We start from the raw sequence: 27,149 nt of genomic DNA on the forward strand, positions 1-27,149 counted from the left end.
ATGCTCTGGTGCAGCAAATCTAGTGCTCCTAACTAGTATGTTTGCATGACATCAGCCTCCTTGCCCATCCCCTACTGGTAAGCAACAGCAACCTATCAGACAGGAAGCTAGCACAGAAGCTCCACCCTACCCAGTGCACTGCTTCCGGTGTAGACAATGCCAACCAAGATGTGTCAATGATCTCTGACTAAGAATATAGCAGCTTCCCAAGCCCACTGTACACACAGAATATGGATTACAGCCTCAGTGAATAAATGGGGCATGTGCTGTTGTACTTACATACACAATTTTATTTACGAAAGGTTTTTAAATGAATGTACTGGTGAGGTGGGGAAACAATTTTGACTATTTTTCTTTAGATTACAGCAGAATGCATGACACATCAAGGAGTAATAGCAAGACCACTCTGAATACGTATGAAGAAATTTATGATTTGCCAGAAACATCTGTGTAACGAGAGAACACAAGAAGAGCCTACTGCCAATGGCCCATCCCAAGTCCAGCATCCTGTTCTCAGAGTCGCTAATCAGATGCCCTAATAGGAACCCCATAGAGCTGTACATTGGACTATATAAGACTATCTAGACTCCTAGCATAATCACAGGGGTGTGGGCAGGAAAGACATCTGCTGTTATTGCTGCTATTCCTCACACAGCCCAGCTTTCACTTTCAGAGGCTGGCTGAACTGGTTTCTTGTGGAAATGATAGGCAGAAAAACAAAGTCATGGAAATATGGGCAACGATATGGAAAAGAAAGAACAACTGGTCCAAATGGTACAGTGAAATAAGATTTTGAGATAGCCCACTTGTGTGAAGGTCCATCTGCATAAGTTCAAGGAATGATTATTCGGTTGGGCCTCTGCACTCCAAATGGTAATATATTCCATGGACTGAAAACATTTAAATATTTGGTTAGGATGCCACAAATGTTGCTTCTGTGCTTTGACCAACGACGTAGCTGGAAACAGAGTGCCTTTTCACAACTGCTGGCCCTCCATCTCCAAAACCAACAACTAACTTTTCACAACTCTGCTTTGAAAGTGTGCCAAATGAAACCTCAGGTCTATAAATATTTTAAAGATAGCTCTTTCTCAAAAGGTTCTCTTAAAGCTTGGCAATATGTGATACAGAATCTCTCTTTTGCCTTTTTGAAGGGTGCTGTTTGTTTGTTGTTTGTTTGTTTGTTTGTTTGTTTGTTTGTTTTACTTCCTATGAAACCTTGAGACTGTTGGTTGTACTATGGGCAGGGGTGGGCAAACATCAGACTTATGGGATCTACTTCTATTTTTACTAGAGTCCCTTGGGATCTATTGTCTGTTTTTTATTAGATCCTTGAGATCCACCAACTAGAGCCGGGTGCAAAAGACATATGCTTAAAAGAATACTGAACCTAGAAGCTTTTTTAGGTCAGTAGAATGGAACAGAGTTATGCATGAAAACCCACTCCTGGTTACCTCTATGCTCTCTTCATTTCAGCAGTATAAATTAAGGGCGGTGCAGGGAGTCATTTTGTTGCTGCTATTGTTGCTGGGAGCTGGAAATCCTTGCCAATCTACTGCAAATGGCCCTGAGATGTACTAGTAGATCGCTGTCTACCTTCTTCCATCCACCTCTCTACTAGGAAACAATGAAGAAATTATGACACACAAAATGCATTTCAGATTTGAAGTGAAACCACAGTATGAAATCTTCAGCACTAACCATTCTGAGAGTGGTTATTCTCTCAGACCCTTCCTGTGCTCACCTGGGTACCTGCTTGCCCGGGTGCCAGAAGACAGTACTGCAGAGGGAATGGATGGGAGGAGCCACCTCACCTCCTGACTTTAATGGGAGATTCAGAAAGGTGGCCAATCTTATCCTGCGAAAGGAAGATGAGCACAAATCCAAAGGGAATATTTTATATGTGTTTATGGTGTATATGTACAGTATTTATATCTAGTCATTCCTGCAGAATGTGCCTTAATCCTCATGGATAATTACTGAAGAATGTTCTTGTTTTTATGTTGTGAAATTATGAATGATGGTTTGCATGCTAACAAGATGTATCTGCACACATACACAGAGACACTGGTGCAGCAACAGCCCAGCATATTTTTCCGAAGACTATTCTAAGGGCATGTCTTTATGGCCGTTGTATCCTTTTGCTTCCCAATCAGCACTTTAGAGCCAAATGGCCATTTGAAATAAGTCTTCCAAAGAACAAAAAAAGGAGGGAAAAGATAGGAACTATAATATGGTGCCATTGTTATGCTGAATGTTATGACCTTTATTTAAATATTTGTTGTTATTCAATGTTTTTAAGAAAAAGATATTTATTGTGAATAAGAGAAATAAAAAGGATACTTTTATAAACATGTGATTCTCACTTGTGTTTTGTTTAGTTGTTCCACCAATCACATTAGCACCAATAAATAGCAATCAAAGAACAACGGGAGCATGACATAGGCTATGAAATTAATCCCACCCAATGGACTAGAATGTGGTCTAAGCCTCCCTTTAAGTCCCTATCAGTCAAAAGAAAGGAATTCACTAAGAAACTCATCTACAGGTGGTACTTAACACCACGGAAACTGGCACTAATATGCCAGCATCACTAAGATGTTTGCAAGGCTGCAGCTCCGCAAGCACATACCTCCACATGTGGTGGGAATGCCCTAAAATCCAACCCTTCTGGACCGCAGCCCTACAAGAGGTATGCAAGATAACTAAACAGGCATTAGAACTCACCCCAGAACTGGCTCTACTGAACATCTTCCAAGATCATAATGACCACTCACATTATATAGAGCTTATAACCCACCTATTCTTAGCAGCTAGAAGTCTCATAGCTAGACACTGGAGAGAACTGTCAGGAGTAAACATGGACCAATACACTAAAACTGACACGGGAACAAATAGAAGAGGACACCTTCACCCCAGTATGGCTCCCCTTTATCACATATACAGCCCAGCAAGGCAGCAACAAGAATCTACTGACAGCATACGAATCAATCTGTCATATCTGACCCAACAAGCCCTCCCCTCCCAAATGCAAATAAATAGCATATATATATGCTAAGCACAGAAGGTACCATGGAACCAGTTCATTGTGCCCTTGGGCCCCTATTTTTATTTCTCACAATGCCATTATGAGAAATGTAAACAAAAGCTCCAAACTGTCCACTGCTAATTCTGCTGCCATGGGTCCATTAAGATACAAGGGGGCATGTTCAGGCCTGAAGCCATCCCTGCATAGATAGACCCCTGTTCCATTTTATTAACCCCAAACTTTATAAAACAATTTTTTAAAAACAGAATGTTGGACTTACCGCTATAAGTACCTTTTCTGCAATGTATAGAGGGGATCGTCGGCTGAGTTGTCCCTCAAGAGAACAAGTATTCCCTCCTCCACAGCAGAAAAATATTGGAATAATTTATTTATATATCCCCAGGGCTACCACTCTGATAAAAATCTAAACACACACACACACACACACACACACACACACACACACACACATGCGGGGGAGATCATCCTCATGACCCAAATGTTTTGGCTCATAAGTCTACTCTCAGTCTCACTGGAAACCTTTCCCCAACTCCAGTTCCAGATTAACCTCCCTAAATAATATTAAGATGTGACTCTATTAAGAATGCTACTCTGAAATCGCCATGCCCATTGCTCCGTGCTTCTCTGCTGCTTAATGTTAATGTAGTAGCCAGTGTCTCTCTGATAAGGTGCATTTTGCTACTAACTATGGCAGGCAGGATTTCAAGAGGTGAATCTTGTAGGCTAAACCAGCCTCATATAACTAGTATGCAAACTTAGCCTAAACCACTTCCCCTCAGCTTAGAAAACCAAGCCTTTTCTTCTATTCAGTCTACATATGAATTTGGTGTGCGAGGAGCTCTGAGCTGCTCATTCCAGCCACATGGCTTTAACCAACCTATTTTGTTTCAGACAAGAATGAAGTCTTAAACTGTTTTCCTACACTAATAGTTTAGGAACTTTTACCATTTTGTAACCAAGCAACGTTTTACTGCCTGTGCAACTTTTTCTGACTGCTGTATGGAAAAGCACATGAATCTGGCATTTGAAAGTTTTGTAAGTAATCCATTTTATAGCTTACTAAACATGTGGTCTACCTGTGTGCTAGAGAGATGGAATACTTTGGAAAGAACCATTAAAAGTGGGATACTTTGGGATTCACTAGAAACGGCAAGTTTTATCTCCACACTTTCCTTTGTGGCATGTTTTGCTATGTTAAATCTCTGCTGGGGTTCTCTCAACAAAGGGTGCTTGCCCCCAAACTTTGGTATTGGCTTCCAGGATTTCCAACAAAACTTCTCCCATAACAGCAGCTCTTCTAGAACTTGAGATGCCCTTACTGGTGTAAAATACAATATAATCTTTACAGATTTAATTTGTCCATTGCCTCTTCTCCTTCCTCAGTAATGGCCATGAAATATCTCCATGTTCAGCTTCTTGGGTCATAACACATTAAATACAAAACATATCTCTCTGTTATTAAAAAGTGCTATTAATTTTAAAAAATATTTAGCACTTAGTATTTATTTTAAAAAATACTAAAATACATTCATACTAACAATGCTTCTGAATGTTGATTGATCATATTGCCTTCAAAGTGCTTATTCCTTAAAAAAATATTCCTTACCATTAAATATTAAAGTCTCTGTCTGAGTTACAGCCTACAAGTTCTGGTCGTCTTGGGTTAGAAAGTTCAAATGCATCTGTAATTGGGTTTCATCCTAAGATTTGAAAAAAGTTAAATGACAAATTATTCCAGTTCTAAGAGACACATCTGATCCCTTCTGCACTCAGTTTTTCTATTACAGTTTTTACAAAGGCTTGTTGCTTTTCATAATAAGCAGCTTCATTCACAAAGGCTGGATATACTATCACGTCTCCTTCATATGGGATTGTCTTTCCTTCAAGAGTTAAAAACATAGGGTCACCAGGGTTCAGAGGCTGCCAGTCTTGATCCTTGTGGGACAGGGGGAAACAAGAAGATAAAAACACAGCATTTTTAATTACTGCCTATCTTGTTAGCCTTCATTTATACTGGGGTTAGAAACCTCTTGCCCATAGGCCGATATTGGCCGGCCAAGGGGTATTTCCTGTTTGGCCACTTCCCCAAACCATGCTCACCTGTCCATCATCTGATGTCACCCAGCTTAATTCTATGTTGGCTACACCTGCCAGTGAACTGGCATGCTCATCTAATCTCTTCCTCATGAGTAGGATTGAAGTCTCCATTCATCAGCTGATGAGCAGGGGGTTAAATTCTGCTTGGTTCTGCTTTCTTAGTGTGGGGGGGCAGTGTGGGGACTGCACTGGTGAAGTGGACTACTCTCCCTACCAACAAGTCAACTGTGCCTGATGTCATCATGATGTCAGATAGTCATCTGACAGGTGGGTAACCCTGGCAATCTGTCAAAGTTCAGATAAAGATCTGACCTACCAGGCCAAAAGTGTTCCCCCACCATCAGGATATATATTCACATCTAGCAGGCAACCATAAACTATAGTTAACAGTGGAAATGTAATGGATCAGGGAATTTGCAAAGGGGGGGGGGGGGGAGAGAGAAAGCCTGCAAGGCACTTGTTGTCTTTCAGTGAGGATTATATCCAGAGCAGGCCCTAGCAAGGCCCACGGGCTCTCATGCTTGTTTCCAGTGAGCAAGATTTGTGCATGAAATGAATGTGAGACTCAAGAATCAGCCATATGGGAGCTGATTCAAGACAGTCACACACTCATTCCATATGGAAGTGAATCTTGGTCCTTTAGTAACTTTCCTGTTAACAAAGGGGAATTTGTTCACCAGATTCCGACATTGCTGTTGTTCAAGGGCAGGGCAGCAGACTATATATCTGAAGAGAAATGGCATGTGTTTACCTGCAGGTTAGGGTGAATGACAGCCACGATCTCATTATTTTTCTTTCTTGGATAATCTACTTTCTCCATTATTTTGTAAACTTCAATTGTACACCGAGGGAATTCTTTTCCTAGGGATAAAAAAAAGAGCAACGTCTCCAAGTATTATGTCAAACAGCTCTTAGTATTTTTTTTGAAAGAAACTGAATCTAATGAATCTTTTTATTGACAATGTTTGAAGTCATTAAGATGGTAGCTATCTGTATCTTGTTAATATCATAATTAGATCTGGTCACAGGAAAATGTTTTTCTATAGATCGTCTCACTTCAGAAGATTGGGTTACTGAATGATGACCCAGTTGTGCAGCGATGCATGAAAGTCGGATCTAAATTTTATCTGAACAGCGAAAATCAGGGACCTTAATCACAATATACAATGCATAAAATATATTCTGCAGATGATAGAATTTAGTAAAATGCTTCCTTTTGTCAGCATCTTACAAAGTTTAGTAATTATATTTCTCAGGTGCCATCAGATCATACCTTCAGAGATAACAATAGCATCTGTTGTCAGTTGCTATTATTGTAACTGTGAAGGAATTTTTCAAATGAAATATTATTTTGTACTGTATAGTATTGTGGCATTGATGCTGTGTAGGTACACAATAAAAGCCTGCTTAAAACTGTGGATATATTTATTTAGGCCCTGGTATATGGGAAAGGATGTGTGGGATGTAGTCTTTAGTACAGCTTTAAGAAGATTCTCTTGTTAAGTCATCACTGTGAATTCAGGTGGTCAGTGTTAAAAGACTTGGAGCCAAATAAAGTGTCACTGAGAACCATTTCACCAAGATTGCAGAACTACAGTGCATATTTTTACAAAACAGCAAGGGTCAACCCCCCACATCACCAAGTAGCCCAATTCAGGTTAGTCAAATAATGTTGAGTATTACTTGGGGGGGGGGAGGGAGTGGGAGGGAGTGGGATATGCTGAAAGAAGGCATGGCTGGAATCTTGAACAGAAGCGTTCCTGTTAGGAGGGACACTGCAAAAATCTGTTGCAGGTCCCTCTTGTGATTGCTATTTCCCACCAGCACATTAGCAAACTACGGTACTTGATGCTTGCTTAATACTGACAACTGTGATACCTGCGTTGAACATTTGCACAAAGTCAAGGCCATGCTTGATGATCCTCCGCATTTTGTCCAAAATGTCTGCCCTGAGAACTCCTTGGGGCTGAGGACCCACTTCAATGCCTGCATAAGAAATGAAGGATATAGAAGTTTTCCCTTCCTCTTTAGCACTATCTGACTGCCATTATACCCTCCCCCCCACACACATTTTTTGTTTCAATTACTGTATACATTCCGAGTTATTTAAAATTTTCCTTCATGCATTGCACACATTTTTTGTTTGTCCAAATGGGGAAAGCAGTTGCACAGTTTAGGGACCCAGGTGCTTGCCAAGCGTACCTCCATGCAGAGTCTGTTCCCTAGGAGAGAAGCAACCATGGCTGTGACTGCTGTTACCATACTGGGAGTGGTGGACAGAGGTCAGCATCCAATTTCTATCCTCCAGGCAGAACATACCCAGTTCTTTCCACCCTACTTCACAGGGCTTCTTTTCCATACCCCTGACCATATTCACTGCCCTCCTCTCAACTTATCCCAATATTGTCATATCTTTCTTGAAGTGTGGCACTAAGAATTTGTTCACCTCTGCACCCTACACTTAAAGCACTCTTATACCACTTTGACAGCCACGAAGGGTCTTGGGAACTTTGGTTTGCTCAAGGTGTTGAGAATTGTGAAGCTACATGAAATCAGTATGCTTAGAAATCTACAGCTCCCAGGAATTATTTTAGGTAAGCCACAAGTTTTAAAGTGCTACAAGAGTACTTTAATGCAGGGTGTGGATATGGATACTTTGAGTTTGGCCCTCAGATGTGGTTGCCAAAAGCAGATGGGTGTTGCTGAAAATAACTAACTTGTATGACTCAATGCATCATAACTTAGGTACCAGCCTATCTGGGAACACAATTGCATATATTTCATCTCTGAGGACTGGGTAAAGCTTATAATGTTCATATTTACCAACAGGATGTTTTGCTATAGACCGGGTCGTTGCATATTTCAGGTTGGGATGCTCAATGAGGAAAACAGGGCAGCCTTCTGGAGCCAAAGCATCCTGTGGAAAATATTTGTTTAAATGTTGTACTTGACCAAACATTAATGCTGAGTTAACAGAAGACCACTGGTGCAAAAGTTGGCTTATGCATTGTCTTCGACTGTTGTCTCATATTGAGCTGTCTTAAAATAAGTAGGCCATCTTTAGAAAAAGTACAAAGCAGTGTTTGTTGGTGCTCTTTCTCTTAGATCACACAAAGTATGCTTCACTGTATTCTGTTTTGTGCTAATATAAGTGAACATGATTCCAGCATTAAATTATCAATGAGAGAAAATTAATGTAGCAGTGCTCAAGAGGACCAAGCATTAAGCTGCCTTTAGGGCAGTTTCCCATCCCACATCCTTTCAACTCTGATTTAGGTATTCTTACAGGAAACAACAACAACAACCAGGATATTTGTAGCTTAGCTATATGACATTCTTCACATACTGGCCCAGTTTGCATGTCACATTAAACTGTTGTTTTAAAAAAGCAATGCTTTAATGCAAATGAGCAGTACAATTGAGCACATTGCTCAAATGTTCCTGCAGTGTTCTCCTCTACCACTCCTGCAGGGGAAGTAGCATTCAAATGTCTTATGTGTGGTGAATTAAAAAAAACCACAGAGCTCAGCTCTTCATCAAATCACCTTAAACCAGATCCATAATGACTTTATGGTGTTTTTTTAAAAAACTAATTGTTACTTGTTCCACTCATCTGTCTTACTGATGTCAAGTTCACCCTTGTGAGTGTTGGGGAGAGGAGAGGAATTTGCTACAGAGAAACCACACACAGAGACACACCCTGCCATCTCCAAATGGGGCTGAGCTCAACAACCTGGCTCTTTGGTGCCAGAGGGAGCTACACAGTTCACACATAAGAACATAAGAAAAGCCTGCTGGATCAGTCCAGTGGTCGCTCTAGTCCACTATTCTGTTCTCACAGTGGTCAACCAGATGCCCACTAGAGGAAACCCACAAGCAGGATTCGAGCACAAGAGCACTCTCCTCTCCTTCCAGCAACTGGTATTCAGAAGCATTCCTGCCTCCAGCTGTGGCACGTGAAGGAAAAGATTATGGCACTGACATGTTAAAGCAGAAGAAATGTGCACTAAATGCTGGTGAATTTCTATGCAGACGTTAATGAAAATGCAAACTGATATGGAAATATGGAGAACTGAAGAGTGGAAAAATGAGAAACTGAAATTGACAGATTCACTCATCCCTAATTACAACCAAATATTAAAAGCAACAATTAACAGCAGAATTTGGTCAGCAGTATACAGCAAAATAAAATATTTTTTAGAATTCTTTTTTTCTGGTCAATTAGCAATGCTCAGCCACATATACCTGTGCCCCTCCCTTGGCCCTAGAATGAGGTAGAAGAGCTAATTCAGGAATTAAACAGAAGGACTTGCTGGCCACAGACTGGCTGACAATAGCTGTGATTTCAGTGCTGGAAGCAGATGCAAGTTATAGGGCATGGAATTATATTATGCTTCCCTCCCCCCATCTCCATGCTATGCCATATTAGAGGGACGGTTGTAGCTCAGTAGTTGAGTGTCTGCCTTGCAGAGAGTTGGACTAGTTGACCCTCGGGGTCCTTTCCAGCTCTACAAGTCTATGATTCTAAGTCCCTGGCTCAATCCCCACCATCTCCAGATAGGGCTCCCTGAAACCCTGGAAAGTCACTGCCAGTCAGTGTAGACAATACTGAGCAAGATGGGCCAATGGTATGACTCAGTATAAGGCAACTTCCTATATCCCTATGATCTCTGGGAATTTGATGCTGGTTCTATAATACTCTGAATTCAGCACAGTTAACTCATGTGGGATTAGAACTTTTTACCTTTATATAGCGACACATCTGAATTGTGAAATCATCCCTGGAGTTTTCCAGTATGATGGTGCCACCCATGTTAGCTGTTGTGTTGTGCAGGTCAAAGATAAGGTCATAGGCTTCACGGCTACCTTCTGGACCAAATATGCAGTTTATTTCTTGAGCCCTTCTCACTTCATACGGAGTGTTGTCTGCAAGCTGTTCGCTGTTGATAAAAAGTGCACACAAATTAAAAATCACTTAGCCATTTGCTCCTTTTGCAATTTAAAAAAAAAGAAAAATAATTAACTCTTCATTTATCTGGCACAGGATACTTATTCTTCCATTTGTATGTGTTTCTTTAATGTCAGAATTGGTGGCCATCAGCAATTTGCATGTGTGTTTGTCTCCTTCATTACTGACAGCAGTGTATGGCCTACAATGACTAATACTGGTAATTGCTTAAGAACATAGGCAGCTATTGGAATTTTGTAATCCTTCTTCACACTAGAACAGAGAGCTGCCCTATCTGTATTTAAACAGAGTAGTATTTTTACTTTTGGCAATGTGCTGTGGCTGCCTGTGTGCAGTGACATTCTGAACAGTCCCATGAAGCTAGATTGCCCAGGAAGTTCATTTCAGGACACATGGGGGAAAATGACACTGGGAGCTCAGATGAATAGCAGCGCTTTAATTTAACACATACACAGCAACGCTGGCACTGATTCTCATTAAACCTTTATGCTGGCAGTTTAGCTTCCTGGGAAATTAGCATTTTTAAAAAGATGAAAAAGCTAAATAATGCACATCATTCTTAATTTGGTTGTTCCCTATCTATGCAATGTGATTGTACTCTAGGGATTCAAAGATTTCTTTCATTGGTTCACTTTCACACAAGCCCTAAATGCTTGCAGGAGGTGGTTGGTTGAGCCATGCTGGCAAGCCACCCCTTTTGATGCTGGCATACCCCCAACAACCACATTTGCAACTGAAGGGGTTCTTACGCATGCACATAAACAGAAACCTTGTGCAATCAGGGTTCGAGAACATGTGCATGTCCCTATGAACATACAGCTGCTTACAAGTAGGAGCCCATTTTATGTATTGATCTGATTGCATGGATTTTGGGGCACGGGTACCTAAGATTGGGGACATGGCTTGCTGGTATACTCCACCGTCTCAGTGTGATACATTGATGAAGGCTTCCTAAGATTCATTTCAAATTGACTTTGGGAGTGTTCGAAGGCAGTGGGCAATGCTTGTTTTCCTTTGAATGACAGGTATACACACATGTGAACTGCCTCGTTGCACACTGCTTTGGAAAACTCAAGTTTCAAAAAGGCATTATTCATCTGGCAGGATGGCTGCTTGAGAAATGCACAGCCAAAGAACCCTTGAGTGCCTGCTTGGAGTCTTCTCACCCAACCTCAGGGATGTTTCTTGCAGACATAACTGCTTCAACCCTGTGCACTTATGAAAACAGGATTTCTACGTGTGCTGCTGCTCTGGATGTGGAAGACTCCAGCGGGATAGGGAGAGAAACCTCACCCTGAGACTGGATAATGCATGAGGAACATTTGCCTTACCCCAGAAGGGCCCCTCTAAGCAGTAGGCATGTATTTTTCCCCTTTGAGTTACAGCTGTTTGTTCATAGATGACTACTGCTCCTGTGGTCAAATATTACAGAACAGTGTGACCCTTTAAATGTCTGCTCAGAAGTAAGTCACATTGAATTTAGTAGATATTACTCTCAAGTGGCGCTGTGGTCTAAACCACAGAGCCTACGGCTTGCCGATCAGAAGGTTGGTATTTCGAATCCCTGCAGCGGGGTGAGCTCCCGTTGCTCCTGCCCACCTAGCAGTTCGAAAACACGTCAAAGTGCAAGTAGATAAATAGGTACTGCTCCAGCAGGAAGGTAAACAGCATTTCTGTGCACTGCTCTGGTTTGCCAGAAGCGGCTTAGTCATGCTGGCCACATGACCCGGAAGCTGTCTGCGGACAAACGGCAGCTCCCTCGGCCTATAGAGCGAGATGAGTGCGTAACCCCAGAGACTGGACCTAACGGTCAGGGGTACCTTTACCTTTACCTACTCTCAAGTAAGCAGGTGCAGCGTTGCAGTCTTAAATGCATGCACATTTTGTTGTTGTTTAATCGTTTATACACTCAAACACACAAGGCAGAGGTTAGGCTTACCCAAGTCTTTTAGGATCAAAAACCCGATTCAGGTCGCAGTCAATATATCGGCAACATTTCTCCACTGCTCTTGGATTGGTGATAAAAGGCCGTACCTCCAGCCCCGGTCGCTGAATCTCTGTTCCATCATCCTGCCAGTGCTTGACCAGGAATACCCCAGACAACTCATTGCCGTGGGTTCCTCCAAAGATAGCGACCCTTCGCACCAGACCCTCTCTTGCTACAACTGGACAAGAATTCATTCTGTGAAACAGCTTTAAGGACAGCTGTAACAACAAACCAAAACAGAAAGGCTAGGAATAAGAACAAGTGACAAAAAAACAACACAAATTGACACAGAACAAAGCCACACAAAAAGGTTCAGATTGCTGTGATTCCTACAGCTCCCTGGTCTGCCTGGAATTGATGTTATTTGGAAAATAAACATTTCCCTAACAAGTCTTAGATGCTTATTCTGCTACATGGGTGTTCCCCAACTAACTCTCCTCCCCTTCTAGACCGGCCCCTTCTTTCAACTATATTTGGATAGTAATATGTTGGAATCAGCTTTAAAGAGTTCTATGGTAAGGCTCTAAGGGTGGCAGAAGGTTTCTTAAGTGTTTTTGTTTGTTTGTTTAAAGGAATGTGTGCCAATATACATACCAAAGATACTAAAAACGCCCTTGGATAAAAAGTTGCTAAGAAGGCTAAGAATTCCTCTCTATCACAAGCAGCAACCATACTTTCCTCTGGATAACTTTCTATTTCCGCTATCAAGTTTTTACATTTATTTTATCCTGAAATCTCTCTCTTCTGCTTAGATTGCCTTCGAAATATCAATAACATCCAATTCACAGAGACATGTTGTTAAAAACAACACAATAAGTGTAAAACACAGGTTGAAGCTATTTTAAGGGGAGCAAAACTGCCAGAAAGCCCGAGGAAATGAAAAAGGGGGTTGCCTGGCACCATATATTTAAAGTATTTTGATGTCACTTTAAACAATATTGGTTTCTCCCTCCCCAAAACTTTGGGAGCTGTAGTTTTTTAAGGATGCTGAGAGATGTTAGGAGAACCCCTAGTCCCCTCCCAGAGCTACAATTCCCAGAATGATTCAACAATCAATCTCTCTTCACAGGGAACTCTGGGAATTGTAGATCCCTGAGGGGAACAGGAGGTCTCCTAAGAACTCTCAGCACCCTGAACAAGCTATAAAGGGCACAAAACAATGGTATAAAACAAAACACAACAACACCAACTGGCAGGGAAATAATGGTGAGAAATTCAGTTCTGTTCACATTTTGATGCAAATCCACTTAATTCACAATTCCCAAAACAATGCAGGTACCGAAACAGAGCAAGCATTCAAAGTTTGCATTTATCAAAATTCTACATAACAGTTCCCCAACCAGAAACAAACAAAATGTTCACAAAAATGTGTATATAAGAGAGAAGTTAATTTCATTGTACACAGGTTGTGCATTGACAATAAAGGTATTATTATTATTATTATTATTATTATTATTATTAAGTGTCATAAAATGAATATATTACTAAAAATAGCATTAGAACACATTGTATTAGGGGAAATAGCCTGCAAAAATAATTGCATCTTAGGAGAAATTGCACACAAAAATGTGTTATGTTAGGAGAATTGCACACTTAAAATGCTGACAAATGAGTTTTTAATTTTTTTAAAAAAAAAAGAATCATCAGACTTATGCAAGCGAAACATAGGTCTGGAAATGTGCCGACTGATAAAACTGGGAAAAGAGAGAAGAAGAAAGAAATTGAAATTGACATAGCCATCCATCCGTAACCCAAATGAGCATGATGCAGTTAGCTCCAGATGAAAGCTGGCAGCCATGGAAAGTGGTCCCCTTATTGATGAAGGGTCTTTGCTGGAGTTTGCCTCACAGTCACATTCTGTGCAACTTACACCGAGCTCAAGGAACGCTCAACTTGGCAAAACCCAGCTGGGAGGCTGAAAAAGCTCCTCTCCTTGCAAAGCCATGTCCCACAGAGATGCAAAAAATAATTGCCATACCTTCAGTGCTTGTAGAGGGATGAATGCGGAGGAAGATTTGCTTCCCTACTATTTGAATTTATACAGCAGTGATTAAAAACAAACAAACCACTCACCTATGCTGATTCTGTTAGAAGATATAAAACTAGACAGCTCAACCACGGATTCAAAAATATACCTCCTCTTACACCACCAGCAATCTATTCACACCATCGGCTTCACATTACCGACTTAATATTTACTGAGGCTGTCGGTGTCTTAATCCAGACAGACACCGTTTCTTTTAACTATATTGCCTCGACTTTCCCTGCACCCTGCCATCAAAGTTCCTAGAGAAATAACTGTGATGGTAGATGATTTCTTAAGCTACAATGGAGCAGTTACACTGTATGTCAAAGTACAATCTGTACTGTCCTTTGCCCTCATTTCCCCAAGGCTGTTAATTAACAAGCCGCCAGAGCCAGTGAATCACAACAGTTGTAAAGAGCTGAAATAATTCGGCGCTTTTGGAACGTGCACAGAGTGTTTTGAGGGTCTGCAGTGCCTCTATGGCGGTGGCCATAAGTATGCCACGATCTAGCCTCTGTTAACAGGCCAGAAAGAGAGAGTCTAAAACCCCTTTTCTTACTAAAGCCGTGTGAAAAATTGAGGCTACTTGTTCTGATGTTCGGCATGTGGCAGGGTTTGTTCTCAGGGGTGGGTGAGAAACCATCCAAACAAAAGACACACAGCGCATTTCCAAACACAGTTTAGGGCAGATGCCACAGAAACTCCCTTTTTGCTCATAGCACAGGTGGGGTTTGTCCAAAGAATATTCAAACAATCCCAAAAGGACATAAGACAATAGAAGCCAGGCCTTTTCTATTATTCCTTTGGATTGTTTTTATAGCGTTCTATGCGATGCTGTAAATGTTATCGTGCACGGCCCTGATGTTTTGCATGAGGAGGCAGCCTATAAATGCTTTTCAAAATAAATATAAATGAATAAAAAGCAAAAAAAAAAAAGTTTCCTTAAGGAACCTGGGGGCTGCCTGAATATCTGGCATAATAAAGGGTTCGTGGGGCAGCAAATTCTCTATTACACCAGTCTTAATTCATTTATAGTCGAGATGGAAAAGGAGGCGGCAGGGGGATACCTGAAGTATTATATACCCAATTGTTTTTATTTTTTAAAAAAGCTCAGTTGTGGCCATTTTGAAGAAATCAAAAGGACTTCTGGGGAAGGAACATCATATTAATTGAGAGTTTTCTAGAAAATGTGTCAGTTGGCCAGAAGAAAGGAGATCTTTTGAACGTTTCAGGGGTCCTGCGATGATCATTTGTTTTAACTGTTCTTAATTTTGAATTTTAAACTGTTGAAACCCGCCCTGGAACCTGCTGGTCAAGGTTGGGGGGGTGTTAATAAACTTAATTGTCATTATGATCATCATCATAACTGGGATGTGTGGTAAAATAAGAGGTGGAGGAAAGGCAGCATCAACAACAACAACAACAACAACAACAACAACAACAATAATAATATGTTATATGGGGCCAGAATGCTACTAATGGAAGGAGGAGGAACCATATTCCTTCAGCAGAAGAAAAAGAGAGAATTGTGTTGACAACCATCTTGGCTACTCTGCAACTAGGAGAAAGACAAGTGGGAGGGGGGGTAAACAACCACAAAAAAAATCTGATAATATACCAATTATATAAACTGCACATATTTTAAAATGTTAACAGTTGTTAAGATTGGTGGTTCCCCTGCTCTGACCTTTTCTCCTCAGGGACTGAGGGTGGCAGCTCTTGACATCGCTATACAAACAGGAGGAAGGAGAAACTGCATTTTTCTCCTTATGTTTTTAGTACTTAATATTTTCAGTTCTCCTCCCTCTTTCCCCTGAAGTCCTGCTCTCTCTCTCCTTTTCCCATTTCTGCTGTTTTCTCTCCGAAATTAAAAGTCAGAAAGAGAGATTTATCTCCTACCCCCCCCCCCCCGAAAGAATCTCACAGGAAAGGAGAAACACTAAAAGCCTGAAGAAATTCCCATCCCCCTCACCCCCGACTTTAAAAGTCTTGTGCTAATTCTTAAAAATACCGAGTGCTTTAGAAATACTTGTAAATAAATAAATAGTGGGTTTAGGCGCTATTTCTGTCTTTCTCTCCCTTGTCAGGCTTGTGCCACCCCCACTTTCACCTCATGATAGTGGAGTCAGGCATTTTCCCGCCTTTTTTACCTCATGCTTTGGCACTCCATAACTAAGCAATTTAGGCACTTTTCCTGCCTTTTCCTCAGATAACCATCTCTCTAAATGAATTTAAGCACCCCCCCACATACTTTCTTGCCTTTTGTAACCCCTGTCAGCATCAAAGCTTAAGTGTTTTCCCGCCTTTTCCACTTTTTCCACCTCATGCTACCTAACGGATTTAGGCCCTTCCCTGCCTCCTTCTCGTCCCCCTCATTAACCTGATTTTAATGGATTGTAGGCAAATTATTTTCTCGCTACCTTCCCCTTTCAGCTAGATTTAGGCACTCTTCCACTATTCTCCCTCATCAGTGTTGCACTGATAGATATAGGCACTTTCCTGCCTTTTTTTTCCTCTGTCAGGTTTGCGTTTAGGCTTTTCCCTCCACCCACCGCCATTTTTCTTGCACGGAGCCATCAACCTCAAGCAAATGGGTTGAGGCACTTTCTTGCCTCTTCCATTAGCCTCGTGCTTGTAGATAGAGGCACTTTACGATGCCAGCAACAGATGACCTTTTTATGTTTGCATTTAAGCCTAGTTTTTCCTCATGATTTTTGTTTTCCGGCCAGCCTGGTCACCAGTTCTGATTCTGTCCTCACCCTTGCCTTTTAAAATCTCATTATTCTTTCTCTTAATGTGTGTTTCTGCTAAAAAATAAGACTCTTGTAATTTAGTCAGTCCTTTAATTCCCCCTCCTTCCCCTGCAGCTAGAGACTTGTACACATATGCAAAATTTGTGACTTAAACACACACACACACGGGAGAAAGCAATCCAACATGTTAAAACAAAACTGAGCTTGGTTAGAAACTAGAAATTCCAGGTTGTTTTCCTCCTCCCCCTGCGCCCAGAAAAACCCTCTCAATTGCATTGTAAGACATGATTTATAGCTCTTCTCCTAAACTTTTATTTTCCCATATACAGCCTTGCCAGCCACAGAAGTTATGAAAGCTTGGATGTGTATTTATACACAAAGTGAATGACGGGATTATTTTTATTCTGTTTAAACTAGGTAACAGTTTAATCTCATGTCACTCTGTTCTGCCTAGGTTTGCATGCTATCCTTTATTTTTAATGGACATTAGTGCACGTGGTTCTCTCATTTTATTATCACAACAACCCTGTGAGATTGCTTAGGCTGAGAGACAGTAACTGGCCCAAGGGTCCCTCAGTATTTTCCTCAAAAAAATATTTTCCAGTTGCATTTTTTTAAAAAAGAAAATGCACAAAAATGGTCACCGTAGGGTTGTAGCCAGTGTTTGTCCTAAGACTTATTGGAATTCATGATCAAGACTTAGATCAATTAATTTCAATGGGTCTACGATGAAGAAAACTTAGTTATTATTAATTATTGAATTTACATATCACTCTAGACCTGGAGGTCTCAGGGAGGTTGACGGAACAAAATCAAATTATAAAACCACAAAATATATAATCAAAATAAAAACAACAAACCAATAACCCAGCGGGTTGGATGCAGCCCATAATATCTACCTGTTATATTTATCAGTCACCTCGTGCAAAAAGCCTCAAGGTGATGCGCAGTCTCATATGAAAAAAACATTAAGCACAATTAAAATGACAGCAATTCAATCATGGAGCCAATGTCCTAAACAGACAATGCACCCTGGATACCAAACCAGCTTTTTCTGTCTATGTGTATGAAGCACTGTGTGCCCTATATATTTTTACACATCTTTAAATGTTTTAAATATGCTTTTATTAATTATCATTTTTCTTACCGAGGAGTTTGCAAATAATAGGCAAACAAATAAACGTTTATGATGAATCCTAATGTTACCTGTTTGATCAGTAAAGTATTATCTATGCAGCATACTGGTGGGAACTTTGCTTGCTGTGTGTGTGCATCTATATAATGGGTAGGCAAACTAAGGCCCGGGGGCCGAATCCGGCCCAGTCGCCTTCTAAATCCAGCCCACGGACGGTTCGGGAATCAGCATGTTTTTACATGAGTAGAATGTGCCCCTTTATTTAAAATGCATCTCTGGGTTATTTGTGGGGCCTGCCTGGTGTTTTTACATGAGTAGAATGTGTGCTTTTGTTGAAAATGCATCTCTGGGTTATTTGTGGGGCATAGGAATTTGTTCTTTTTTTTTTCCAAAGTATAGTCTGGCCCACCACACAGTCTGCTGAAAAAGTTTGCTGGCCCCCAATCTATATATTATATTTTTAAATTTAGTACAATCTTGTTATAAACTACTGTGCTTGAATAATGCACTAGAATTCTCTTAAAAGCAATGCTTACATCACCCCTGGGAAAAGACGAGTGCCCAGTCATTTATCTTTGTGTGTGTGTGTCTAGGTATTGTGGATGGAGAAATGAAGAGGACTTTAACTGACAGTTCAAACCGCTCTACTGCAGGTATCAATATTGCACTGGTACTGAATTTGAAAATTATTCCGATGACTTGATGAAATGCCTGTCATGATGGTTCAGGTGGGGGAGCTTTAGAGATCTAGGGTAGGATGTACAGCAAGCATGTGGCCCTCCAGACCTCGCTACCTGGCCCTAGGGACTCTCTCCAGGCCATATCCTCTGTCCTCAAGCCACACTCCTCACTAGACCTGCTCTGCAACCCCCACTGAGTGTTTGAAATACTGGAAGTACAGTATCTGCGGCCTTCTGTGCCATTCCTGCGTGCGGGAGGTGGCCTTTGCAGATGGGGGATAGTTCAAACTCTGCCTCGGAGCAAACTCTTAGCTTGTGTTTGTGTGTGAGAATCAATACAAATAATGTTATGAGAATAATATCATAACGTAATATACATATTATGTTGTAACTTCGCATTTTAGGCTACTTTCCAGTCCCACTGTTCAATCAGAAAAAAAGGAACAGGCAACCACTCACTTCAAACCCACTTAAAAATGAGCTATGTACCAGCAAACCAGCTGAAAATGTGGATTATTCTGCCATGCTAGCTGGTAAGTGGAGGACAATATTGCGTGTGTGTGTGTGTGTGTGTGTGTGTGTAAAATACACAATTATACAACTGAAATATCTGCAGGTCGCAGGACTACTTTCTTGTCTTTACTAATTATGTGGAACGCTGACATTTAAACAGGAGTTCTTGAAACTCTGCCCTTTTTTCTTTCAGTTCATATCATAGGTCCATGTTACAGGAAAGGAGAATTTCGGGCGCACTATTGTAGAAGATATATCTGTCATCTCTAATATGCTTGAAAAGGCTACTGTGCAGAACTTCTGCCAGGATTAATTACTGTAATAATAACAGTTAATCCTATTTTATGCTGGTCAAAGGGGAGGGGGAGCTTTCTTAGCGAAGAAACTTTTACCTCTCAATTGCCTTGTGGTTTCAAAATGCTGCCTTTGGAAAATGGTAATGTACAACAGTGCAACCACAAAATAATTGCTTACCTAGCTTTTCTCAAGGAGTGCATTCAACTTGGACCATGCAAACTACTGACGCAGAAATAGGAAACCGATAGATTATACCAACAACTGCTTATAAACAATTATATTAAGAGAGCACAAGTTCGGCTGCGGCTATTAGCCATGTTCAGTCAATGTACCTCCAATTTCCAGATGCTGGGTGGAAACAAAGCAGGGGATGATTGTTGGCTTCATGTCTTTCTTCTGAGCCTCCGGGGATTTCTGAATGGCCATTGATGGAGGCAGCATGTTGGACTAAATAGATAGGCCCTGACATCTGATCCAGCCAGGACTTATATCACTGGTGCCCTTTAAATGTTACAGGAGTGCTGTAGGGAAAGTACCCATGTGATCAACCCAGCCCAAATGTCTGCAGGGCTGTCAGCGTCAAGAGGAATGCTGTGAAAGAATCCACGGGGGGGGGGGGGGGGTTAGGCAGATGCCTCCCCTTGTGCTTGTTATTTATTTTACTTATTTATTTCCAAGCAGGACCTGCAACACAATGTTGCATTGTAAAGTTCTCCTATTCAGGGTTTCTGGCCAGAAAGGCGCAGCCCTTTTCTTGGATACTCCATTCCATTCTTTATTCTGTCTTCCCAGTTTTCCATTCCCTGCCACCCCTCCGCCTGACACTCAGCATTCCTTTCCCACTGAGCAGGCTCGAACCTCCTTCAGCCACATTTCTGAGACAGCTTACAATAAATAATTAAGAACATAAACATAGCAAATCTATTAAAAAATGACAGATACGTCTATCCCTAACCTGAGGTAACTTTCACCGTTAGAAGGGCACCTGAGAGCACTTATTTTGGACAGTTATTGTCACAGTTCAAAGTTTCATGGGATTCCAGGCACACATGGAGATTACTGTGAGAGATGAAAGTGCAGTTATCTTCAGTGTTGGAGAAGTGGAACTTGAAGCACTACTGGTTCAGGGTGGGCATGTGGTGGAATCCACAACACTGTGATTATGAGGAGTGCAAATGCAATTCACATGTATATGTTTTTCACATGTATATATTTTTTCAAGCTCACAAACAACATATTACCAATATCATGAACTTGATTTCAATTAACTGTGCCCTTTGACTTTTTAAGATTTTGAATGGGAAACTGCAAAGCCAGAACCAACTCGATTACAGAAAACAATGTATGTATGGAAAAAAGCAACACATCTTAAATATATTAATCCTCCTCACTGCAAGTATATTTTATACAGTTATATTCCTGTAATTATATTTATTTTAAAATTATGGAAACTGATACTGTATGATTACACATATGATTTTTACAAGCATCTGTCTCTTCATCATGCATTCTAAGCTCTAAAATTATGTCCTTAAAGTCCAGCAGAGCTTCCTGTTCCACCTTCAGTCTTAAGACACCAAAACGCACCAACATCAGCTGTATCACAAGCAGGAAAGAACTTCAACAACTGGAGGTTGGTTGCATCCCCCAAAGCGTACAACTGCTTCCAGCTGAGGTCATAATATCATTTGACATGAAACTTTGCTTCACTGGAATCCCTGCAGGTGGATTTTGGAGTTAAACCTTTTTGTGCCTATGCTTCAAGTTCTGCCCTTTGGACGTGAACTAGAAATGCAGGATGGGTGGGGAGGAATTCTTTAAAAAATTAAGGTGCAACAACATGCAGGGGGTTAGACTAGATCACAAGTCTTCAGTTGGTGGGTTGGAACCCACTGATGGGTTGCAGCCTGATCCAATGTAGGTTGTAACAGAAGAAGTAGTAGAAGAAGAAGAGTTTGGACTTGATATCCCTCCTTTCACTCCCCTTAAGGAGTCTCAAAGTGGCTAACAATCTCCTTTCCCTTCCTCCCCCACAACAAACACTCTGTGAGGTGAGTGAGGCTGAGAGACTTCACAGAAGTCTGACTAGCCCAGGGGTCAGCAACCTTTTTCAGCCATGGGCCAGTCCACCGTCCCTCAGACCATGTGGTGGGCTGGACTTTGGGGGGGGGGGAATGAATTAATTCCTATGCCCCACAAATAACCCAGAGATGCATTTTAAATAAAAGCACACATTCTACTAATGTAAAAACACCAGGCAGGCCCCACAAATAACCCAGAGGTGCATTTTAAATAAAAGGACACAATCTACTCAGGTAAAAACACACTGATTTCCGGACCATCCATGGACCGGACTGAGGCGGCGTTTGGGCCGCATCCAGCCTACAGGCCTTAGGTTGCCTACCCCTGGACTAGCCCAAGGTCACCCAGCAGCTGCATGTGGAGGAGCGGGGAAGTGAACCTGGTTCACCAGATTACGAGTCCACCACTCTTAACCACTACACCACGCTGGCTCTACTACCATGCAAATATATGGGAAAAGATTAAGTATGGCCAACGGTCAGGGTTGATGGGAGCTGGAGTCTAGTAACATCTGAAGACCCCACATGGGCTCTCCCTGTTCTAGGTATTTCTGGGAGGAATCAGAGGAAAGGATTTCAAAATGCTGTTGGGTTTCTAAATGCTTGTATACATATTTTGATATATTCAAGCCATATCAACTATTTTCACTGCAGACTAGAGGAGAAAAACAACACTTGGAAAAGAAACAATTTCCCAGCTTTGGGCAGTGGAACAGACAACAGGAAGGGTTCACAGCTTGACAAGAGTCCAGAGTGTTTGATGGGAACTGGATCAAAGCAACAGAAATCAGCTGGCTATTCATATGGTAGCAAGGCAGGAGGAGCAGAACAAAGCTATCCAGCCACAGCCCAATGGCCAGCTGGAAAGAACACAGTGCTGAGGGGCCCACAGGGTCAGAGTACATCATATACATTTAAACCCAGCCCTTTACAACAAAACGTTAACGAGAAAAAAGCTGATTGTGCTCAAGATGTCAAAATCTTTCAGGTAACATTATAATACACATGTATTTAAAAAAAAAAGGTTTGTGTGTTCCACTTCCCACAAAACCTAGGGCTGTCTCCAATGCTAGTCCTACTCAGAGTAGGCCCACAGAAAAGTAATGAGCATGACTAACATTGGCCCATTCATTTCAATGGCTCCACACTGAGTAAAACTTTGTTGGATGGGACCTCTAATTTTAAGCAATCTGCAACTTAAGACAGTGGTTGACTTGTAAATTATTTTACATCATCCAATAAAATCAAATTGCTTCCTCAGCTGAATTACCTGTTTCCACCCACCCCACTCACTTTTTAGCATATTGTGTACCTTTTTAAAAGTGGGTTTTAGATTTGGGTATGAGACAACCACATAAAACATTTTGCAAGGAGCTACCAAGAAAATTAACCCAAACAGAGTTACACCCATCCACCCAATGCTGCTGGGTTAAGTGATCTGGTCTCATAACTCAGATCAATCACCAAGAGTTAAGACAAGATGCTTAACATCAAAGGACACCTGCTGAATAAAGCAGCTAACTTTTTCTGCCATGCAGTTTCACAGAACTCAATGAAAGTTCTTCTAAGGACTCAGCTAGATTGGTCAAGAAAAAGTGATTTATATGTGTTGTGTATGTGATATAACACTGTTCCACCAGATGGTGCTGTGGAGTCCCGTTTTTCCCCTACGGGATTTCCCTGTGTAAATTTACAACGCATTTAACTGAAACGCTTCTTTGATGTGTCTAGATCTAGTCTAAGAATAAGGGGGTGGGGAAAAACATTCAAGAGCTTCTGAGCATGTTCAAACTGTGAGCATGCGGCTGACTTTGAGCATGGCTGAATAAAAACCATGCAGGCACAGCGTCTTGTTTCAACTTTCTGAGCTAGAGAAGAACTTATGGAGGAAAATGATGCTCAGTTCATAGTACAACTGACCATTACATGCTGGACAAATTTCTCTACCAAACTAGGTCTTTGGGGGGCATATGAGTTGTTCATCTTGTGCAGGAGTGATTTGTTCAGATCATTTCTCACTAAGAGGTCTAGTGGCCCCCACACTAGTCCTTGAAATTCTCCTGGAATGAGTACAGTAAGCCAACAACTTATGCAAGAGTTTGGTTCCTGGGAACTGTGTGCAAATGAAAAAATGCATAAAGCCAGGAAGGCCCCTTAAGCAACCTGTAAAAAACCAAACATAAAAAACCCAGCACTTACCAGCTCAGACTACCTTCCCCTTGCTCACAGGCCAGCTCCACTTGCTCTCTGTGCTTTCGCTTGGCCGTATCTTACTCTCCAACTGTGACAACGGCTGAACACCCTCCCATTGAGTGTAATGGCTGATGGGATTGCCGATTGTCATTTCCTGCTCTCCCACCTCCTTCTGACATTTTTTTACTCATATTTTGATTTCCCTCATTTTTCCAATTTATTTATTTATTGATCACCCCATGTAAGTTAGTTATTGCCTAAGAAGAGTGATTGTAAGTTGCAGGCTTACTGTACCTCAAAAATTGCTTTGTTCATTCAGGGCAGAAACATTTTGCATTCTCACTCCCCACACCAACTGGATCTCAAAAACAAAGTTGAGTATGACAGAAAAACATTTTAAAATATATAATTCCAAGTATTGGAGCAGGAACTCACCACTGTGCAAAGGTCTTTAATTGCCCCAAGTTCTCTTTTTGTTTGCCTCTTCTGTGTGAAAGAAAGGGCCAGTGGCGTTTCAAGCAAAACTGCAGGAAAAAGACAATTCTCTCAGAATTTTATCTGTCGTCATTGAAAGCATGAAACACTGGAGTCAGTATACGAATAAAGTGCCACTGTTATTTGAGGTCTTGGGTAAGTACAACAGTGTATTGTTTTTTTCTACACAGAATGCTGGTGCCACAATGCCAAGCACAGACAATTAAATATATATTTCAGACAACAGCATCAGCTGCCTTGGACCCAGCACCCTAAGCAAGGCACGTTGCTGACACTTATCTTACTGCCAACATGCTTTGCATTTTTTCTCAGCTTGGTGCTCCCAGCAGACCCAGGAGCTGGCCAAGGCATTGTTTTACTTTCCTGCAATGCCTCAGAGCAGGGGTGGGAAACCTTCTAACTCCCGAGGGCCTCTCATTCCCTTCTGGGTAAGCTTCCAGGGGCCACATGCCAGTGGTAGACAGGGTCAGAGGCAAAAGTGGGCAGAGCCACAGTTGTAAATTTTACCTCGATACTGTAGGCTAATATCAGCGCACACTCCTCCTTCCAGCCACCCAGAGTGTCTGGGGCAACCCAGCTAGAAGGATGGGGTATAAATAATAAAATCATCAGCGTCAGCATCCAGGCGAGTAAAGAGGCATTATCAGAGTTCAAGGACACATTTCCAGCTGGGCAAGAATACCCAAGGAGGATGCGAGGCAAGGCTGGTGAAGGGCATGATCTGGGGAGAAGGAGTCTGGCCTAGGAGGTTCCCCACCCCTGGCTCAGAGGAACACTGCTTTGGGGCAAGTGTAAACAATGGCTAGATCCAACTGCCCAGTGCTGCTTGGGGCACTGCAAGTGCCCTCTACTCCCTGTCACTGCTGCCAGCAAACTCAACAAGAGGGCACTTTGCATAGGTCTACCTCAGACCTGAGAATCGTGTCTAGATCCTGTGTGAAAGCATACAACCTTCCAGCTCTCCAGTTCTATGACACATTACCTGATCTTCACTCACAGGGCTGGCTCTAACATTAGACAGAGTGAGGAAGCTGCCTCAAGTGGCAGATGCTAGGATGGGTGGGTACAGAGAACAGCAGCAAAGTGTTGGAGGACGGAACTGTGGATGCCACACAGCCTGAGCTAACCCATAGAATTCAAATTGCAGTACCCTAGAAGAATAGATTGTCATCCCACTTCCATCTTTGTACAAAATCAACCAAACAGAGCTTTACAAAAAGCCGTTTATGTTATCTTAGGACACCATGGGATACAATTGTTAGTGTAAATCCTGCTCTATATATCTAGGCGTCCTGGATTCTGCAGTCACCCCTGGGCAGTACGGGGCCAAGAATTTCCTGTTGAGAGATGGGAAGGAGAGCATTCCATGTGTATTCTATGAAATTGTAAGTGTTTCACATGTTTATTCAATCGTGTACTATATGTGCTGCAGAAGCCACCACTTCTATTGCAATAAACACCTGTGCACCATCGATACAAGTAGAGGGACTGAGGCCATGCCCAGCAGGATGATCAATCAGGTTCCCTGATTGTTCACCCTGTTTCTAGCTCCATAAGCTCTTTCACAAGTCAAATGCATACTCATGGAATATGTGGTCAGTCCTAAAATTTCACTGATATACAAGCAGCATATAAAAATATTTTCAAAACAAATATTATTTCTGTAGATTATTCCAGTTTATTTTGACAGTGGAACCTTTAACACCTATGTAAACCACTTAGGGGTTACGGATGATCAAGCAATATATAAATCCTGTTAAATAAAACAAACACCTTACCTTGACATTTACCAGCCTTACCATTGCAACTGTAATTCTCCACAAGCCATTTTAAAAATAATAATAAAAATTGAAACAACTTTGTTGATACGAGTTAGGTTGTGGAAAGAAGCATGAAGCTGTTGTTTAACTACAGCAAAAAGGAGAATTCCAATGTTACTGTTACTTCAAAGGAAGGATAGCCAATGTGTCGCCCTCCAGATGCCACTGGGCTCCAGCTCCCATCGTTCCTGACCATTGGCCATGCTGGCTGTTTGCACTGGTGGGGAATGGAGTCCACAAGCAACTGGAGGGCCCCATGTTGGCTCCCTCTGTCCATGCTTAGTATTTCATGCTAAGGGTTGGGAGCTCTTACCTCTTATTCTTCTTGCATAACAGGACCGGGAGCTGCCAAGGTTAATCAGAGGTCGAGTCCACAGATGCATGGGAAACTATGACACAAAATGCAAAGTCTTCAAGTGCGTCTCCGTCAGACCTGCAACGGTTCCTGAGCAACAAACTTTCCAGAATTTTGTCAAAATTGCAGATGCTGAGATGAGCAAATATGTCAAAACAAGCAACGAAGTTTAACTTACACACATATACTAGGAACCATAATATGGGCATAATATTTGTTAAAGCTCATATTTTCAGCACCGATATGAAAGCATCACCATAACATGTTACCTAAAATAAAGTAGTTCTGGTTTATATCCGTTATGCTTTTCAGTCTGGGTGGCTTATTTAGGATTTCCTGCAAGCCTAACAGCTCAAATCACAAGGGCCATACTCAGCGGATAGAGAACTTGCCGTTCTTCTGTTGAGGCCTCAGATCAGGGATTTCATATAGAACAGGGATAGCCAACGTGGTGCCCTCCAGATGTCCCTGACATCAGCATGGCCAGCCGCCAGGGTTGATGGGTGTTGGTGCCCATATCTGAAGGGCATCACTTTGGTTATCCCTGATGGAGCACATCCTCTCCCAAAGCTATGGAGGCTAGACAGTGACTGATCACTGCCCTATTTGCCTAATGCATTCTGAAAGGCAGCTCTCTGCAATATAAAACAGTGCTTACCTATTTTAGCCAAGATGCAGCAACAAATAAAAGCCCAGCAG

The 27,149-nt window shown here is 41.7% G+C and overlaps 3 protein-coding genes across 27 annotated transcripts in view; 2 read left to right on the plus strand and 1 right to left on the minus strand.

The window, feature by feature from the left end:
• The window catches only part of TRPV3 (transient receptor potential cation channel subfamily V member 3), a 37,606-nt gene extending 35,252 nt beyond the window's left edge, over positions 1–2,354 (plus strand). For all 8 annotated transcript variants that reach the window (XM_079955532.1, XM_079955528.1, XM_079955527.1 and 5 more), the window contains one exon: positions 360–2,354. In XM_079955532.1, coding sequence (XP_079811658.1) covers positions 360–454 — 95 coding nt within the window. In that variant the 3' untranslated portion in view covers positions 455–2,354. The remainder of the gene's footprint in view (positions 1–359) is intronic.
• On the minus strand, positions 1,759–24,343 carry ASPA (aspartoacylase). Of its 8 annotated transcripts, none has more exons than XR_013833533.1 (8): positions 24,216–24,343; positions 12,055–12,320; positions 9,891–10,086; positions 7,970–8,063; positions 7,025–7,132; positions 5,898–6,007; positions 4,656–4,984; positions 1,759–1,858 (listed from the first exon to the last, which is right to left on the minus strand). XR_013833533.1 is itself a non-coding variant. In XM_079955817.1 (7 exons), the coding sequence occupies exons 1-7, from the start codon at positions 19,945–19,947 to the stop codon at positions 4,790–4,792; spliced, it is 1,038 nt and encodes a 345-aa protein (XP_079811943.1). In that variant the 5' UTR covers positions 19,948–20,242; the 3' UTR covers positions 3,852–4,789. The 8 variants fall into 8 exon arrangements, 1 of the variants encoding a protein (XP_079811943.1); XR_013833534.1 differs by lacking the exon at positions 24,216–24,343 and adding an exon at positions 19,839–20,242 and having other exon boundaries at positions 12,055–12,280; XR_013833535.1 differs by lacking the exon at positions 24,216–24,343 and adding an exon at positions 19,839–20,242.
• On the plus strand, positions 14,324–26,746 carry SPATA22 (spermatogenesis associated 22). Of its 11 annotated transcripts, none has more exons than XM_079955805.1 (10): positions 14,324–14,446; positions 17,211–17,298; positions 18,610–18,669; positions 19,101–19,229; positions 20,797–20,848; positions 21,044–21,139; positions 22,242–22,575; positions 24,278–24,410; positions 25,563–25,660; positions 26,432–26,746. In XM_079955805.1, exons 3-10 carry the CDS (start codon positions 18,627–18,629, stop codon positions 26,621–26,623), a joined length of 1,077 nt encoding a protein of 358 aa, XP_079811931.1. In that variant the 5' UTR covers positions 14,324–14,446; positions 17,211–17,298; positions 18,610–18,626; the 3' UTR covers positions 26,624–26,746. The 11 variants fall into 11 exon arrangements, with proteins under 11 accessions (XP_079811931.1, XP_079811932.1, XP_079811927.1 ...); XM_079955806.1 differs by lacking the exon at positions 14,324–14,446 and adding an exon at positions 14,630–14,755; XM_079955801.1 differs by lacking the exon at positions 14,324–14,446 and adding an exon at positions 14,700–14,852.
• Positions 26,747–27,149: the final 403 nt, after the last annotated feature.

Source organism: Podarcis cretensis, assembly GCF_951804945.1.
Source record: "Podarcis cretensis genome assembly, chromosome: 15".
Taxonomy (NCBI): Eukaryota; Metazoa; Chordata; class Lepidosauria; order Squamata; family Lacertidae; genus Podarcis; species Podarcis cretensis.